Below are 19,369 nucleotides of genomic sequence, written 5' to 3' on the forward strand. Positions count from 1 at the left end.
ACCTTGAGGAGTGACACTGGAGTGACAGGAAGGAACCAGCTGTGTGACCATCAGGGGAAGAGCAATTCAGATAGAACAGCTGGTGAAAAACTCTCAAGTGTGGAAGAATTTGGTATGTGTTAGATCAGAAATTCCCAAATTTTCCGGTTTACCATGGCTTAATATCTCAGTAATTTATTTTTATGGCATCCCCAGGCCAAGAGAAATATCTAACAGTTGCATTTATTAAGCAGTTAGGTGCAAACAACTTAATAAGTATTTGTGTCCTAATAATTTGATAGCTATTTATGCACATAAATTGAAAGAAAGATAATTATTTTATTTCATTCATAAATAACCACATATACTTCTAACAAGATGTGTGTGTGGATGTGTTGGGCACTGAACAATTTCTCAAAGCCTGAAATCAGATTGGCCAATACATTCCTATTTCCTGTTCCACATTGATTTTCCCACTTGCTTTTTACTAAAACAAACCCAACTTTGGAAAGATAAGACATCACAGAAAGGAATAGAGCATGACCTAGTAGTTTGCATGGTGTCCAACTGTTGTGTTTCTCTTGAAAATATGAAATATCCCCTGGCATACTTTTGAGTTTGCTGTGTTCCCGGCACAGTCTCAGAAGCCTGGAGTTAGACACTTGGTGCTAGGCACTGGCTATACAGTGGTCAAAGAATCAGATATGGTCCTTCTGTGACCTCTAAGCACTTTGTGTTACCACTTAGAGTTTTTCACACTTCCTTTAATTATGTGTTTGTGTATTTGTCTTTCCCAATAGAATCTGATTTCCCTGAGGACAGGTACCTTGTCTTTTTGGTGACAGTAGCAGCTTCCAACATTAACCCGTTGCCACTGGGTCGATTCCAACTCATAGTGACCCTATAGGACAGGGTAGAACTGCCCCATAGGGTTTCCAAGAAGCACCTGGTGGATTTGAACTGCTGACCTTTTGGTTAGTGGCCGTAGTTCTTAACTACTACGCCACAAGGGTTTCCTAACATTGTTGGTGCAGAATAAGATTTGGGCGCTCAATAAATGTTGGTTAAATGAATGAACAATTACGGAAGAACATGAATAAATGAACAAGTGTACAAATGACCCTGGCAAGTAGCACCACGTCTTATTTTTAGCTACGAGAATAAGGACTTGATTATGAGGAAGTTAACCCCCTTCCCATCCCAGACCACCTCTTCGCTGCAAAGTGGCCCAGCATGTAGCCTGCAGGCTTATCGACTGTCTCCTGCAATTGTTATTATTTACTACAGCATCTGTCTAGTATTTCACTGATCTGAATATTGTTCCAGAAGCTTCTTTCAAATTCTGATCAAGGGAGGCCTATAGCAGAGTGTTCATCCTTTCCATGTGTTACTATTTGACCTCTGACGTAAAGGAGCAAATGTTCCCTGACTTTATTCAATACAAAGGCCTTATGAGAAAAGTGGACATATGGGGCAAATGGGAGTTTACCTTATATCCACCATTGATAACTATGTGAATCATGCTGTGAATGCCACGAGCTTCAACAACCTCAGCGATGAGAATTACTGGTCAAGATGCATGATCAAGGTCTTTAGCAAGGATGAGTACTTCGCTTCTACCATTCACATTGGCTGTCTTCACTCTGACCCTACTTTATTGTTGGCTGTAAATCTTTTCACTAGAGTATTGCTAGTAAGTGAACCAACACAGACACTTCCACTGATCTGCCTTCAGATTCAAATCCAAAATCACACAGATAGAATGCTTTTGAAAAATGACAGGATTTTAGAGCTGGAAGGGACGGTTGAGGTCATTCAGTTAAACTCTCTTATTGTTTGGGGGTAGAAGCTGAGGCTTAAAGAAGTTATGAAATTGCCCAGGATCATTCTGTTCTCTTTGGCCATAACTAGCTGCTGCCTTTGTCTCCTGCTGAAACGCTGCACAGAACACATTCCACAGCAACAACACTGGGGAACATAAAAGCGAATTGTATCAAATTTAGGATGAAGACAAGTGACTTAGGAAAAGACACTCTCTCTCTAAGACATATTTCAAATCTTCTCAACAGTGTCACTCTAGTCCAAGCACCATTAGCACTTACCTGGACTACTCAATAGCCTCCTAACTTGCATTTCTGCTTCCACTTCCTACTTTCTCATCCATTTTCAAGAGTAATCCTGTAGCCAAACCTATCTTTTAAAATCATAAGTCCAATTCTATTTTCCCCAGCTTAAAATTCTCCAGACTTCTCTTTGCATTTGAAATATAACCGGAACACTTTACAATGTCCTGCATGATCTAGCCCCCTGCCTACCTTCCATTTTATTCTTTTTTATCTTCTAATACTTTTCCCCTTGCTTATGATACTCCAGTTATAGTGGGCTTTATTCTTTCTATACCAAATTCTTCCACATTTCAGAGTCTTTGTACCAGTTGTTTCTTCTATGTGGATTGCTCTTCCCCTGATAGTTACATAGCTGGTTCCCTCCTGTCACTCAGATTCACTCCTCAAGGTAAACTTTCTTGACCATCCAATCTGAAATGGCCACCAATAACTTAATTCTCTGCATAGCATTCGTCACTAGCTGATATCTTTTCTCGCAAATAATTTCTGTGTATGTTTGTTTGTAATCTCTTTTCCTCTATTAGAACAAAAGCTTCATGAGTTGGATCTTGGTCTTATTCACCAATGTTCCCCAGCACCTAGAACAGTTCTTATGCACAATAAATATTTTTGGAATAAATTACGTTTTGTCTTCTCTGTGCTAAAAATACTTTTAGTTTCTTCAACCATTCCTCAGAAGATAAGAATATCCGCCCCCACACCCCATCCCACTTCCTGATTGCCCTCCATAATAGTTCAGGAAGAGATACAGAAATTGGCTTACCAACTTTACTCCAAAGGGTTTTTTTTTTTTTAATTTAACTTGATTTTTTATTAGAACAGGTGACTGCTGCAGTGACACACACACAATAAATCTTAATAAAGGAGCTAAGAGCACCACCAGCTATGGTAGGCGCCATGGCCTATTACGTTGCTAATTATGGACACCGTCTTCTTAATATCAACTTGAGTGAATCTGAAGGAAAATGAAGAAGAAGCAATTTGTAAGTAACATAACATTACTTTCAACCTCTTGGAAATCCATTTAAGATGTCTCATTAAGATCTACTACTTCAGATTTGGGGTTTAATCTGAATAAATGAAGATGTGACCTAAGGAGAGGGTCGCCCTTGTGGCTCAGTGGTTAAGCATCACCTTGGCTGCTAACCTAAAGGTTGGTGGTTCAAACTTACCAGCCACTCTGCAGGGCACAGATGTGGCAGTCTGCTTCTGCAAAGATTTACAGCCTTAGAAACCCTCTGGGGCAGTTCTGCTCTGTCCTACAGGGTCGCTATGAGTTGAAATCCAGTTGACCTCAACAGGCTCAGTTTAGTTTGACCTAAGGAGACCCTCCTGATGGATCTTGGGGATTTGTTCAGTTTTGCAGTGAGATCTATGAGACCTTAATGATTCACTTGATTGACTGACTAGCTCACGCCTCTTGTTTCTCCCATTAGCTTTCTTAGTTTTTCCTTCCTTCCAGAGAGAAAGAGAGAGGGCCCACTGCCCATTTCCCTAGAAAGGAGTCAGGAATTGTGAAAGGTTAGATGAACTATGTCCTTAGGAACGAAAATAATCTTCTTGGACCAGCTAGAAATAGTACAAAAAGGTACCATGACTATGAGAACTATGGAAACATCACGGAAACCTTTATATTCTTATAGTGATACACTCAGTGTGTGATTAGTAATGAAACCTTAAAAGTCTGTGTGCTGATTTTTCAGGCAACCAGAAAAATGGGAAACTGGGAAAACATTTTTCTCAGCCCATCTTGGGGAACAAGAACACAAAGATATGTTGTATTTAGCTGCTATACAAAAAAATAGGAAAAGAGGTTGAATCTTTGGAGTCAGAGTGGTTAGGAAGAGCCCAGGAAGCCGTCCAGCGATTAAGGAGTGGCACTAGAGGCTTAGCTAACAAAGAACCCTAAGTTTTTCCAAAACAAGCACCTAAAAGGGGACAATTAAACCAAATTGTCCTCAACATCTTAGTTTGAAGAACTGCAATGTGATTGTGAAAAGATTCTTTTTTATAAGATTTTTTTGTTTGTTGTTTTGGCAGTGCTGCTTCTGTCATGGCCAAAAGCTGGGGTGGGGGGAGGGGCGGGGGGGAAGCTCCAAATGATTTGAAGACTCTAGGTTCTCACAAAAAACTCAGTGTCAGTTTGATTCTACACGCTGTAAAGATTTGGCTCGTGTAATTCTATGGGTTTTGAGTAACACTAGGTCAGAGTCTTAGCCTCCGTCTGTCCATGAAAACACTCATAACAATAGCAAGGGTGTTGTGGGCTGTTTCTGAAGAGCTTTAAGAAAAGGGTAGGTAGATATCTGCCCATGGAACTGCAGGCATTGATCTACTTAGAATAGTCTGAACTCTTTCCACCATTCTAAAAGCTCCCTGGAAAGAAACAGAATGGGAATTAAGGAGATTCTTTAATAACATCACAGCATTTTTTTCCCCTAACCTACACTATTTTTTTTCCCCTAACCTACACTATTGCTACAATAAATAGTATAGTGAAGAAAACCAATGAGCCAAACTTTATTCCCATCAAAAACTTTTTCACTTCATTTCTGAAACAGACTATCAATACCATTTTAAAAATACTTAAAAGCTGTAAGTATTTGATCTTTTCAATCAACCAATAGTTGAATGTGTGTGTGTGTGTGTGTGTTAGAGAGGGCAGTGATATGTCATGCTATTTGGCACTTAGTGGTTAAGCCTCTGCTGCTAACTGAAAGGTCAATGGTTCAAACCTACTAGTCACTCCGTGGGAGAAAGATGTGGCAGTCTACTTCTGTATAGATTTACAGCCTTGGAAACTCTATCTGGCAGTTTTACTCTGTCCTACAGGGTCACTATAAGTCAGAATTGACTCAACGGCAACAGGATGGGTAGTGTCTTAGATGGGAACAGAATGATGAGGTAGGCATAATTTTCCATTGAACAGTTACTTTTATTCCCAATGACTGTGCCTTCTAGATCCTTCTACTCTCCCTGGCCACCCATTTAAAATATATATAGTTTTTATTTATCTTAGACTCTCTTATCTGTATTCTGGCCTTGATTAACCTCCAATGTTCATTTTCTCTATTCTTGTTTTGGTGCATCTCATTATTGTTGGACTATGTCTTAAAACCCTGTTGACCATGCTCTCTGTAAATGATAAATGATAACTATGGTAGAGTCCTTTTTATTGCCCAACAATTCTTTTGTTTCTCTTTGCTGACTGTCACCCAATTCCCCAGTGGCTATTCTAGACCATCTTAATAATGCTCATTTTCCCAAGTCCAGCTTACCTCCTTCACTTTCAGCAGGTGACTCAGAAAACTACTCTATAGAGCAGCTTGAGCCTGTTTATCATAAGTAGCTTCAACTTTTCTTTTTTCTTCAGAAAGCTCTACCCAGTTAAATATATCACCTGCAAATCCAGCTCCATGTCAAACTCAACTGTGTCCCTAAATAAAATTTATTAATCGGCTCTCCAAGCCTCCTCTCAATGTTCTTGCTTCTGATAATGGGATCTGATAATGGCATTCATCATTTTTCCAGGTGCCTGAGTTCTCATTCCAAATTTACCAAATATTTAATGGGTGCTTATTTCTTTTTTTTTTTTTTAATATGCACTAGTCACAGTTCTAGGCACTGGGGATAAAGCATTAAACAAAATAAGTAAGGATCCTTCCCTCATGGAGTTTACATTCTAGAGTAGGGATAAAAAAAAAAAAAATTTTTTTTTTTTTTTTAGGATACACATAACAAAAAAGTAATCAAGTAAGATAAACCTTGATAGAACTGATGTAAGAAAAGTAAAATATGAGTGACTAATGCGAGGGCTAGAGCCTTAGTGGTATAGTGCTTAAGAGTTCAGACTGCTAGCCAAAAGGTTGGCAGTTCAAATCCACCTGCTTCTTGGAAGCCCTATGACACAGTTCTACTCTGTCCTATAGGGTCACTATGAGTTGGAATCAACTTTATGGCAATGGGTTTAGTTTTTTGGTTTAACGTGAGAGATGGGGTTGGGGCAGTGGGACAACCATGCTGGATAAGATGGCCAAAGAAGCCTCTTTGAGGAGGTGACATTTGAGTTGAGATTGTGATGGTTAAAAGGCAAGTTACACAAATATTGATAGAGCTTCTCTAACAGGGATCAGCAAGTAAAAATGCTCTGCATATCCATATGCTTCTTTGTTGCCTTTATTTTCACGTCTATCCATCACTCTACTTTCAGTTGCTCGTTAAGTCTTGCAGAGTGGACCTTAAATGTGACCTCCTGTATTTATTTTCTTCAGTTTAAGCCCTCATTACTTCTTGCCTAACCTCTTTCAGTAACTTCCCATCACTTCCTGTTCCAGTGTATCCTTCACATCACTAAGAATTAACTTTTCTAAAGTGAAACTCTACAACACCATACCCCTGCCCCCAAACCTCTAGAGACTCCCCATTATTCACTGGACTAATAGAAATGTGGAAGCCTGACATTTAAATCTCTTCATGGTGTAACCCCAAAGTATGTTTTAACTCTTAGTGTCCACATTGCTGAGCACAATTCTATACCAATTAGTGTTCAGAACACATCTTAAAATTCCTGCCTCCATAGTGGCCTCTTCTGGACTGACTGTCCCCACCTCACACCCAAGACAGGCCAGTTGCCTAGTTCCCCAGGCCCTATGAAATCACCTTTTCCTTTAAGTCTCTTCAGATTTCTCTCTACATCAAATCCACAAAGCACTTTATCTCTTCCTCGCAGTATCTGTCATATTCTGCACTAGAATGTGGTTGTGTGTACATCTATCTTCTCTTTCTACACTCCTTACCATATTATGGACGTTTTAAGACAGTGACCACAAATTATTTCTCCTTGTATTATTATAACCCCTCACACATAGTTGGCATTGAATAATACTTGTTAAATGAATGGATGAATTTGTCAAACGTGAGTCTGTGAGTTTGATTAAATAATATTTATTTCATGATACCCCTTTTCTCATTCCCCTTATTCTTTCTGATGAGACCTATATGTGAAAAAGCAGAACACAGAGAGGAAATGCAGAGAGTCCTTGTCTTGAAATAGTCTAGTTCATTTCAATATGGTCAAATGATCAAACTTTTACATTGTGGGACAGTAAAAATACCAATTTTCAGGGCTGCACAATCAAAATAGTGTGAGATAAGCAGCTCTTAAGTAAAATACCAACTGCTTGATTTCCTGAGCAGGATACATAAAACTGCTTAGCCATTCTAAGTGCTGAAAAAAAAAACAAAAAAAACATTAGCCCAATCACAGAGCCTTACACTTACCACATTACTGCATGTTCTATATCGGATATTTCTTCCTTCGCAGCTCCTAAATCACAAAAGGAAAAACAAAAACAAAAACAAAACAAAACAAAAAAACTCATTACTACCTATAAAAGGCTCAACATTTGTACTTTTTCTTATAAAAATAATTTTCTCTTAATACTAGTGTAAGAGCCTCTCTTATCTTCTGAGCAGGTCCTTAGAGAGGTAACTATCAAATACTAAATTGAGCAAATCTAACAAATTGTACATGTAAATTGATTTCTCCATGAGGGTTGAAGCTAAGCACGCATCTTCCCTCCAACATTTTTAAAAGAAGTTTTTTTAGTTCAGTGCTTATTTTACTAAACAACTATTAATGCAGGTTTTCTGAAAAAAAAAATTATATTAAATGAAGTTGGTCTTCTTAATTATGTCTGGTATAAGAGGGATATTTCACTGAAAAAGCTGAGATCTTGAATATTATAAAATTGTACTTAAGACTTCAATATGTCTTTCAAAATCACACATCTAACAACATGAAATATAATTCTTTTTAAAAAAGCTATTTTCTATTTCTAAAATACACATTTACTGTAGAGATTTTGGAAAAGACAGCTTACCAAAAAAAAAAAAAAAACTAAAAAACTGTAGCTGTCATATCTAAAGATATTCACTATTATATTGATTGATTTATTTCCTTTCTGTATGAAAGAAATCATATCACTCATACAATTTTATAGCCAGCTTTCTTTCCACTTAATTTTTGGAGGTACTTTCTCACACTATTTAATAACTTTTAAATACATCATCTTGAGAGCTACGTAATATTCCATCAAATGATATAATTTGTGTAATCATTCCTCCATTACTTGTCACTTAAGTAATTTCCAATTTGGGGTCTGATAAATGACAGCGTGATTAAACTATCACTGTGCACATGTTTTGTCCAAGTTTCTGACTGTATCTTTAGGATAAATTTCTAGAAGGGGAATTACTAGACTAAAGGGAATGAATTTTGTAAGGCTCTTAATAAATATTGCCAAACTGCATTCCATAAAGGTTGTACCATTACATACTCCTACCAGCAATACATAAGGGTTTCCATTTTACTGAACTCTTATGAGAAGATATAATTTTTCGTAAAATATTCAATGATGACACATAAAACTTGAATAATAGTACTCTGCTCTTTTCAAAATATCACACTTAAAAAAAATAAGTACACATATATTATGGAATTCTGAGATAATTATAATATTAATATCTAATAGTTGTGGAATGCCAGGTACATTTCTGTTTGTTACATCTATTAATTCCTTTAATCTTCTCAAGAGCCCTGGGAGATAGGTACTGTCATTATTCCTATTTTAGAGATGAGGAAACTGAAGCTTGGGAAGGTTAAGTAACTTTCCAAAATCACACAGTTCATAACTAGTAGGGCCTAGATTTGAAACTAGTCATCTGGCTTCAGGGCTTACACTCATAACTGCTACTCTTTATGGCCTCCTAATTCACTTGTTTGTTCAACAAGTATCTATAGGGCTCCCACAACGTACCAGACAGTGCACTTACTTCAGGGAATATAAAGAAGAATCAATACAACTTGGCCTTTGCCAAAGAACTGGGAATCTACTAAGAAAATCACTCATATAACTATAATACAATAAAATAAATGCTAGATAGCATTTTGTTAGGTCTACAGATATCAGTAAGAAAATGTCATCTGAAAATACAGTTACATAAAGGCTAACTTAAAGAGATGAAAAAGGTTCCAGGCCTGAAGACTTAACTCTAATCAGATTGAACATACTAATATTCATTAACACTAGAATGTGTCAGGGAAGAGGAAGGGTTGATCAGGCATTAGAATCACAGAAAAAGGAGAATGACAGCGATACGTGCTTGTCAGTGCCTAGCCCAGCAACGTCCCAGGCAGTGGACTTTAATTCCTCCAGGTCCCATTGGCAAGGCCATCGCTACCACAATACTGATGCATCATACTAACCTGGCTGATATCAATGAACATTTAGTTTATCTGAGAAATGATGCCATGTTGACCAAGCAACTTGCCAAGAGTAACCCGGTTTTTCATTACTGTGGAGGGGCAGAGAGTGTGCTGGCCCCACTGACATGCATACTCTGGTCTACATGATGAGTTCCATTCCTCATTGCAAATTAATAAACTGGCATTCTAGTTTTAAACCATAATCTCAGGGGCTAAGTCAGTGTGAGTCCACCCCGAGAGAAGGATTTGTGCTTGGTGTGATTGTTGAAAAATACCAGGTTTCTGAGTTTGAAAATATTAGAGTCAGGCTTCAGTTGATGGTAAATTCACGGGATGCATTCTACTACTGGGCGGCCTTTGGTAGCACACTATTCAGACATCAGTGTTGGCTACATGTGATGTGTTTTCAATTTTAAAATTCTTACTTCATAGGTAACATAATGTATTGGTTAAGAACCCCCACTGTGAAACCAAACTCCTCTTTTTAGAAGCCTGGCTTTATATCTCAGTTTCTAGATTTCAGTTTTGTCATCTGTAAAATAGAATGATATTCTCTGTCTCCTGGGATTATTATGAAGATTAAATGATTCAATATTTGTGAAGCACTTCAAACAGTGCCTACCACATGGTAAGCAACATGTAGGTATTTGATAAATTAATTAAGTGAATAATAGCTGTAAAAATATACTGAAAGGGGCTTAAGGATATGTGTAGAAGAAACTGTAAGTAAAGGCATAGAGGTATGAACAGATATAAAGCGTTTGCAAATTTTTAAGCCGTTCTTTTCTGTTTGAATATAAGGTTAATGTGGGGAATTGGAGGAGATGAGAAAAAAATATCTTCTAGTTTTGAACTGTGCAATAGACAAAGAGGATCCACTGAAGGGTTTAAAAAGAAGAGTTAGAAAGATATGTTCCTAGTTTTAAAAAATGAACCCTGGTGTTAATTAAGATCTTAATACTCTGTTTTCCCCCTTCTTTTTATTTTCTTTCCCTAACGTTAAATGAATGAAAGGAATAATGGAAGCAATTTGAATTAGGAATTCGAAGAGCTAGGTTATGGACTTTGGTCTTCTACCTGCATAAACCACGTGCCCTCTCAAAATCTTATTTTCTTCATCTGTCAAATGGATATAGGAATGCCAGTGCATAATGCAGCAGGCAAGAAATCATACAACGCACTGCATTGGGCAAATCTGCTGCAAAAGACCTCTTTAAAGTGTTAAAAAGCAAAGACATCACTTTAAAGACTAAGGCATGCCTGACCCAAGCCAGGATGTTTTCAATCCCCTTATATGCATGTGAAACCTGGACAACGAATAAGGAAGACTGAAGAAGAATTGATGCCTTTGAAATATAGTGTTGACAAAGAATATTGTATATACCAGAGGCTGCCAGAAGAATGAACAAATCTGTCTTGGGAGAAGTACAGCCAGAATGCTCCTTAAAAGCAAGGATGGTGATACTTCGTCTCATACACTTTGGACGTGTTATCTGGAGGGACCAGTCCCAGGAGAAGGACATCATGCTTGGTAAGGTAGAAAAAAAAAAAAAAAGGTAAAGGGTCAGCAAAAAAGAGGAAGACTCTCAACCAGATGGACTGACACAGTGGCTTACAACAATGGGCTCAAGAAAAACAATGACTGTGACCATGGTGCAGGACCAGGTGGTGTTTCGTTTTATTGTACATAGGGTCACTGTAAGTCAGAACTGATTCGACAGCACCTAACAACGCTTGAGTTTAGCGAAGTACTGATTATTGCAAAACATTATCAAATTTTAGATAATAATAGTAATACTAGCCTCTACCATATATTAAGCGCTGTAGGTATCTTCCCAGTATTAGGTGTTCCATATACATTATCATGAATCTTCTAACAATTCTGCAAGGTCTTATTATTCTCATTTAATAGATGAGAACGCTGAGGCTGAGAAAGATTGGCGGGGCTAGTGGCACAATGGTTAAGAGCTCGCTGCTAATCAAAAGGTTAGCAGTTTGAATCCACCAGACAGCTCCTTGGAAACCCTTCGGGGCAATTCTATTCTGTCCTATAAGGTCGCTAAGAGTCAGAATTGACTCAACAGCAATGGATTTGTGTTTTTTATTTTTTCGGTAAGGCCATATACTCAGAAAAGAGAGAACCAGGGGTTAGAACCCAGATTTGGCTATATCCAAAGCATATAAAACAATAAGAAAAGGAACAGACTGCTCAAGATACATAAAATACACTAGACTAAGAATAAATAAAAGAAGAAGAGACTAAGAGAACAGACTAAAAGAAGACTAGACTAAGAATAAAAACACTAGACTAAGAATCTGGGAACCTGAGTAGGGAGTTGGCTTGGGGGTTAATTGTACCTTATTCTTTCTGTACAATTTCTAAACTGCTTCTTAAGTCTCGTAAGCCCACTTATGGTAAGTAAAAGATACCTAGCTATGCACTGTACCTTTGGAACATCTCAGCGAAAACCATGCTGACTGGTAAAATGCAGTGTGAAAGAACTTCACTGCAGAGAAGCTTATATTCACAAAGGTGAAAATGTATTACATTTCAATACAAATTTAACTTAAGTAACCAAGTGACTACTCCACAGATAGGATTTTATTCTTTCCAAATGTGAATTTCTGCATCCAAAGCATTTTTCTGGGCACAAAAGCCTCGTTTGAGAATTATGCAGTTAAAAAAAAGGGTATATATATATGTATATATACACACACATATATATACATATGTATGTATATATATATATATGTGTGTGTGTGTGTGTGTGTGTCTATATATAATCAACTAGGGACCCAGAAGATGGCTCAAGTATGAAAGAAAAAATCTAGAATATACTCCAAACCACGTTTATACAGAGAGGTCCTAGTTTGTTTATTGCAGCACTTTATTCCTAGCCAGTCACTTGTTAATTTTGACTTAATTCCTTCTTTCCAAAATGGAAATCAACTCAATCACAACCTATTATTTGGGAATAATTCAGACTTTAATTCACCCATAAATGAGGTTAGTATAGGCTTGAGGCACATTTTATTTGTCTCTCATTAACACTGAACAAACCATCCAAACTCTTCCAGTTCTTAAAATCCTCATTTACTACAAAAATCCTCAATTACTATAATTTAACAGCCTTAGGAGAGATGAATTACCATGGAAAATTAAAATTCTCTTTCCAGGCTTTAGCAATTTGCTGACTTCTCCCCGCCCCTGCCTCCTCGCCCTCCACAATTTTAAGTCTTTAAAAGAGAGAGGCTGATTTGATTTCTCTCTCATAAGGAATAAACAAAATTGGATAAAATATATCAAATTGTCTTTTACTTTAAAATTCTTCTTATCTTCACTCTAAGCAAGCAAACCCTTCTGGTGATATAATCAGATGGACCTATGTCTGGTATCCACGAACAGTTTCAAGAAAATCTGGGAACTGTGCATTTAAAATTCCAGAGTTTTTAAGCTTAACCGCACTTGTATTTAGCTCACGAAGGTCTAGGTTTTACTTTTGATTTCCAAAAAACAAAGACTGATGCTAAGCAAAACTGTTGCTGTTGTTAGCTGCCGCTGAATTGGTTCCTCACTCAGGGCAGCCCCATATGCAGCGCAACAACGTCTGTTCCGACGCCATCCCCACCATGCCTAGCGGTGGATCGGACCATTGTGATTCATAGGGTTTTCACTGGCTGATTTTCTGAAGTAGAGTGCCAGGCCTTTCTTCTTAGCGTGTCTTAGTGTGAACGCTCCAATGAAAACTGCCCAGCATAACAGCAACCCGCAAGCCTCCACTGATGGATGAGTGATAGCTACATATGAGGTGTCCTGGCTGGGACTCAAACTCAAGTTTCCTGCCTGAAAGGCTAGAATTCTACCACCGAACCACCAATGCCTCATAAGTAAGACCAGCTTACTGGATTTCTTGGACTATCTCCTGCCTTTCAAAAATGGACTCGGGGGCAAAGAATTTGAAAATAGGGACCATCCATCTGCTTATGAATCATCCTTCTCCTTTTGGTCATTCAAAAGGAAACCAGGAGCACTTTACAAGAGAAAAGACATACCTCCTCAGCAATTCAAGCCAGAAGGACCCTGGGCCATTTTGACTATGTGTCCTAAAATGACCAAGGATTTAACAAGACAAGCAGATTTACAACTTAGAAAGGATTCCATGTAGTATTTGATCAAGTGTTTTTCTCCTTCAATTCAAATGAGCATTCCGGTGCTCACTGCAGCTAAGTAGCAGGAGGCTGCCCCCAGTTCAAACACTGCTATGTTTCTGGGAAAAGGAACCACCAATGCCATCAAGCTCAGCCACCATAGTCAGTGGAGGCTTGCCTGTTGCTGTGATAATGAACAGGTCTCAGTGGACCTTCCAGAAAAAGATGGACTAGGAAGAAAGGGCAGGTGATTTACTTCTGAAAACCAGTCGATGAAATCCCTACAGACTGCAATGGTCTGACCTGCAACCGATCATGGGGATGGCACAGGACCTGGCAGCATTTCATTTCAACATGCATGGAGTTGCTATGAGTTTGGGGCCAACTCAACTACAGCTAACAACAGCAGCAACGACATTTCTGGGGCTTTTTACAAAGACCACCAAAGGAATAACAAATTCAGGGAACATCTAAGAGAAAAAAGAGAAGCAAGTGTAAATGTGCTGTGTGTTTCTTTTCATTTTCCATAGACACATTACTGTAAGAGATTCTTTCAGGAAACAGCACTTGATACCAATCAACGCAGCAGGCATAAAGGGTGCTATATGAACCTCTGGATCCTGTGTGTAAAGGTATCCTCAGGTGCTCTCTGTCCTCATCTATGGTTCCAATCGGATGCTGAAAACCTAGGGACTAGAATTGGGGTCTGTGCATACGGGATGGTTAGAGGTGGTCTTGCCTTACATGGGGGAGAGAAAAAACAAGTTAGATGACAGTCCATCCCTTTGGGTGTCGTAAGTCCCAAGCTAATCTTTCCTTTAGCTTTCTATATTTCTTTCATGGTTAAAAGAGTCATTCTTTGATGTTCTATACTTTACTCCAAGTTTAAAATAGTCATTATTTAATTAAGGAGCCCTGGTGCTGCAGTGGTTAAGCATTTGGCTGCTAACCAAAAGTTCAGCAGTTTGAATCCACCATCCACTCCTTGGAAATCCTAGGGGGCAATGTCCTATGGGGTTGCTATGAGTCAGAATCAACTCGGTGGCAATGGGTTTTTTTGTTTGTGGCACAGTGGTTAAGCACTTGGCTGCTAACTGAAAGACTGCATTTTAAATCCACCAGCAGCTCTGCAGGAGAAAGATGTGGCAGTCTGATTCTGTAAAGATTACAGCCTTGGAAACACTATGAGGCAGTTCTACCTTGTCCTACAGAGTAGCTATGAGTTGGAAATCAACTCAACAGCAACTGGTTTGGTTTAAAAAAAAATTTTTTTTTTTTAATTATTTGTCTCATTTTCAGTGTCTTTCTAGAGGATCAAAATGGACCTGGTTCACATGGAAACTTTATTTGGAAGGAGTTGGTGCTAAGTTACAATAAGAGTAGTCAGTCCAGCCCTGCCCCTTCTTCAAAAAGTATCTGTAGATGACCCGACTGATACTGCATCTTCATTTTATACTATATACAAACAAACAGACTAGTTGCCATCAGATCAATTCCAACTCATGTTGATCCCATGTGTTTCAGAGTAGAACTGAGCATGAAGCTTTCAATGGCTATGACCTTTTAGAAGTAGAGCACCAACCTTTTTATCTAGGTGCTTCTAGGTAGATTAGAACCACCAACCTTTTGGTTAGTAGTTGAACACTTAACCATTTGTACCAATCAAGGACTCCTATATAGTATATACTTGGGAATATTTCTAGTATGAATCTATAGTGAGTGTTCTATTAATATTAATAGATACTAATTCTTTTTAACAAATATTTAATGAGTTTCCATTTACTTTGTAAAATGATTCTGAATGCCCACCATCACCACACCACCAACTTGTACTCCCAGACAACCACTTATCTCAAATAATAAGAAATCTGATTACAAGATTCTCTGTGACAATTAATGTTTAATCTGGTAATGCTCACCCATGAAAAAACAGGTCTTAAGTATTAAAAGATGTCCTTGATTTTCTATATAGCTAATCTTTATGGTTTTTTTTTTTTTTTATTTCTCACTTGAGGTTCAAACTCCTTTATTAGATATAAGAGAAAAAAGATAAAGCCACCAAAATCCTAGAAATAATGCTTTCCCCAACACATACAACCACCAGAGGAATGGTAACTTTAAAACAAGGAGGAGACAGAGGTCCTGGTGCTCTGAGACTTTTAAAAGCATACCCCCCAAAATATCTCTTCCCTTAAGCATTTAGTTGAAAGGTCCCTGAGTCCTGCCACAAAATCCCTATTAGCTTTCCACTTCCTCTTCTGCATGTGATGCCTCACGTGACTCAAAGAGATTAGTGCTCAGGGAGAGATTTATTTTTTTCTGGGTAGATAGATATGCAAGCCCAACTATTATGACAAGTTGATAAATGTAGCTTTTGAAAATGCTTTCTGTTGTAATAATACAACAAACAACAAGAAGGCATGCTGCCAGGCATCATCCATCAGTAGGTGAGATGGCTGGGAACAGACGCAGCCCTGGTGTCACAGTTGTTCTTCTCCATCTGCCGGGGGGGCGCCAATGTGGCCTAATGAGCCAAAAGAAGATTTGGCTTCAGTGATGCATTTCCAAAACAATTTTAAACTGACTAGGGACTAGCAAAGGCTCAGGGTATAAAATCGTGCAGTAACTGTGAACAAGATTTAAAAGCTTTTTTTTTTTTTGCATAGGTAATGTATTTTTGTGACCCCAGTTTCATAATTCAACTCTATTGCTCTATACTGATCTCCGTTATAAAAAGGTCCCTTATCGTTGTTGTTAGGTGCCACCAAACCAATTTTGACTCATAGCGACCCCAAGTGACAGAGTAGAACTGCCCCACAGAGTTCCCATGGCTGTAATCTTTATAGGAGCAGATCGCCAGGTCTTTCTCCCAAAGAGTCATTGGGTTTGAAGCATCAGTCTTTCTGGTTAGCAGCCAGTGCTTAACCTTTGGGCCACCCGCACTCCTTAAAAAGGTCCCTACCACCACACACCACCACCCAGTGCCCTCCAGTCGATTCTGACTCATAGCGACCCTACAGGACAGAGTAGAACTGCCCCACAGAGTTTCCAAGGAGCACCTGGTGGATTCGAACTGCCGACCCTTTGGTTCCCAGCCGTAGCACTTAACCACTATGCCACCAGGGTTTCCAAAAAAGGTTCCTAGGTGGTGCAAACACTTTGCGCCTGACTGCTAACCAAAGGCTCGGCAGGTCAAACTCATTCAGTGGTACCATGGAATATCAGCCTGGCAATCTGCTCCTGTTAAGATTATAGCCATGAAAACCCTATGGAGCACATGGGAGCACTCTGTAACACATGGGGTCACCATGTAACACATGGAGACTCCGTGGCACCAAAGAGAAACAACAACATTATAAAAACCATCTGAATGCTGCGCCATCTTACAGACACTGAATTAGGTACATAGAGTTCCTACTACTTATTGTGGAGACCCATGTGGGTATAAATGGGAATTATGGAGATTTGGGGAAAACGTTCTAAGAGGATATTCCCTCTGGTTGTTTGAACTTCTCTCCCCAATAGGGACTTAGGAAAGCTTCTCTGTATATTTACAGATTATTGAGCAGCAGTGAAGAGGCTGTAGAGCCGTTAAATTGAAATTTAGACTCACGTGAGAATATTTTAGTCTGTATTCTGGAGATTTTCCTGTGATTTTCAAAATGGTTTATTTGCTGTTATGAGTGTTTGGTATGTTCTAAATTACAACTACAAAATTCATTGCCAATATTTTTTCCAAACAAGTACGATTTTACATATCTCTGCCTGTTTTCAAAGAAAGACATGCTACAACAAAGTGTCAAAGTTTTCATAAATATGGTCTGGGATTATGAATAGGAGGACTAAGTTTATGTAATCAAAAAAGAAAAAAAAAATGCCATTTTATTCCATAATGATCACACCCAGCTCCCCATGCAGCCAGAAACTACTCAGAGCACACTGCTCAACCTAACGAGACAGTGCACAATACGTACTCAATGTGAGAATGAGCACTTGCATAGTGCTTTCTGATTAACACCCCTTTGTATAATGTTTTCTGACTTACAGTCACTTAGCACATTTATTGAGCATCTAATCTGACCCAGCACTAAGCAAGGCACTGTGATACATACAAAAATGATGACTTCCCTGACCCTTAGCAAATTTATAATTTGTTGTTGTTATTGTTAGGTGTCTTTGAGTTGGTCCCGACTAATAGCAACCCTATGTTCAACGGAAAGAAAAACTGCCTGGTCTTGCGCCATCCTCACAGTCGTTGCTATGTTTGAGCCCATTGTTGTAGCCACCGTGTCATCCATCTCATTGAGGGTCTTCCTCTTTTTCACTGACCTTCTCCTTTATCAAGCATGATGTCTTTCTCCAGGGACGGGTCCCTACTGATGTTGTTGTTGTTGTTAGGTGCCATTGAGTCGGTTCCGACTCATAGCGACCCTGTGCACAACAGAACGAAACACTGCCCAGTTCTGAGCCATCCTTACAATCGTTGTTATGCTTGAGCTCATTGTTGCAGCCACTGTGTCAATCCACCTCATTGAGGGTCTTCCTCTTTTCCACTGACCCTGTACTCTGCCAAGCATGATGTCCTTCTCCAGGGACTGATCCCTCCTGACAACATGTCCAAAGTATGTAAGACGCAGTCTCGCCATCCTTGCCTCTAAGGAGCATTCTGGCTGCACTTCTTCCAAGACAGATTTGTTCGTTCTTTTGGCAGTGCATAGTATATTCAATATTCTTCGTCAACGCCACAATTCAAAGGCATCAACTCTCCTTCGGTCTTCCTTATTCATTGTCCAGCTTTCACATGCATATGATGCTATTGAAAATACCATGGCTTGGGTCAGGCACACCTTAGTCTTCAAGGTGACATCTTTGCTCTTCAAAACTTTGAAGAGGTCCTTTGCAACAGATTTATCCAATGCAATGCGTCTTTTGATTTCTTGACTGATACTTCCATGGCTGTTGATTGTGGATCCAAGTAAAATGAAATCCTCGACAACTTCAATCTTTTCTCTGTCTATCATGATGTTGCTCATTGGTCCAGTTGCAAGGATTTTTGTTTTATGTTGAGGTGCAGTCCATACTGCAGGCTGTGGTCTTTGATCTTCATTAGTAAGTGCTTCAAGTCCTCTTCACTTCAGCAAGCAAGGTTGTGTCATCTGCATATCTCAGGTTGTTAATGAGTCTTCCTCCAATCCTGATGCCCTGTTCTTCTTCATATAGCCCAGCTTCTTGGATTATTTGTTCAGCATACAGATTAAATAGTTATGGTGAAAGAATACAACCCTGACACACACCTTTCTCCTGACTTTAAACCAATCAGTATTCCCTTGTTCTGTCAAAATAACTGCCTCTTTATCTATGTAAAGGTTCCTCATGAGCACAATTAAGTGTTTTGGAGTTCCCGTTCTTCGCAATGTTATCCATAGTTTGTTATGACCCACACAGTCGAATGCCTTTGCATAGTCAATAAAACACAGGTAAACATCCTTCTGGTATTCTCTGCGTTCAGCCAGGATCCATCTGACATCAGCAATGATATCCCTGGTTCCACATCCTCTTCTGAAACCGGCCTGAATTTCTGGCAGTTCCCTGTTGATATACCGCTGCAGCCGTTTTTGAATGATCTTCAGCAAAATTTTGCTTGCGTGTGATATTAATGATATTGTTCTATAATTTCTACATTTGGTTGGATCACCTTTCTTGGGAATAGGCATAAATATGGATCTCTTCCAGTCAGTTGGCCAGGAAGCTGTCTTCCACATTTCTTGGTATAGACGAGTGACCACCTGCAGCACTGCATCTGTTTGTTGAAACGTCTCAATTGATATTCCATCAATTTCTGTTTTTC

The 19,369-nt window shown here is 38.9% G+C and overlaps 1 protein-coding gene across 1 annotated transcript in view; it reads right to left on the minus strand.

Annotated features, from left to right (window-relative positions):
- Positions 1 to 19,369, minus strand: part of ADAMTSL1 (ADAMTS like 1) — a 389,822-nt gene that overhangs the window by 312,151 nt on the left and 58,302 nt on the right. The window contains exon 3 of the mRNA XM_064290455.1: positions 7,386 to 7,431. Coding sequence (XP_064146525.1) covers positions 7,386 to 7,431 — 46 coding nt within the window. The remainder of the gene's footprint in view (positions 1 to 7,385; positions 7,432 to 19,369) is intronic.

Source organism: Loxodonta africana, chromosome 9 (genome assembly GCF_030014295.1).
Source record: "Loxodonta africana isolate mLoxAfr1 chromosome 9, mLoxAfr1.hap2, whole genome shotgun sequence".
Taxonomy (NCBI): domain Eukaryota; kingdom Metazoa; phylum Chordata; class Mammalia; order Proboscidea; family Elephantidae; genus Loxodonta; species Loxodonta africana.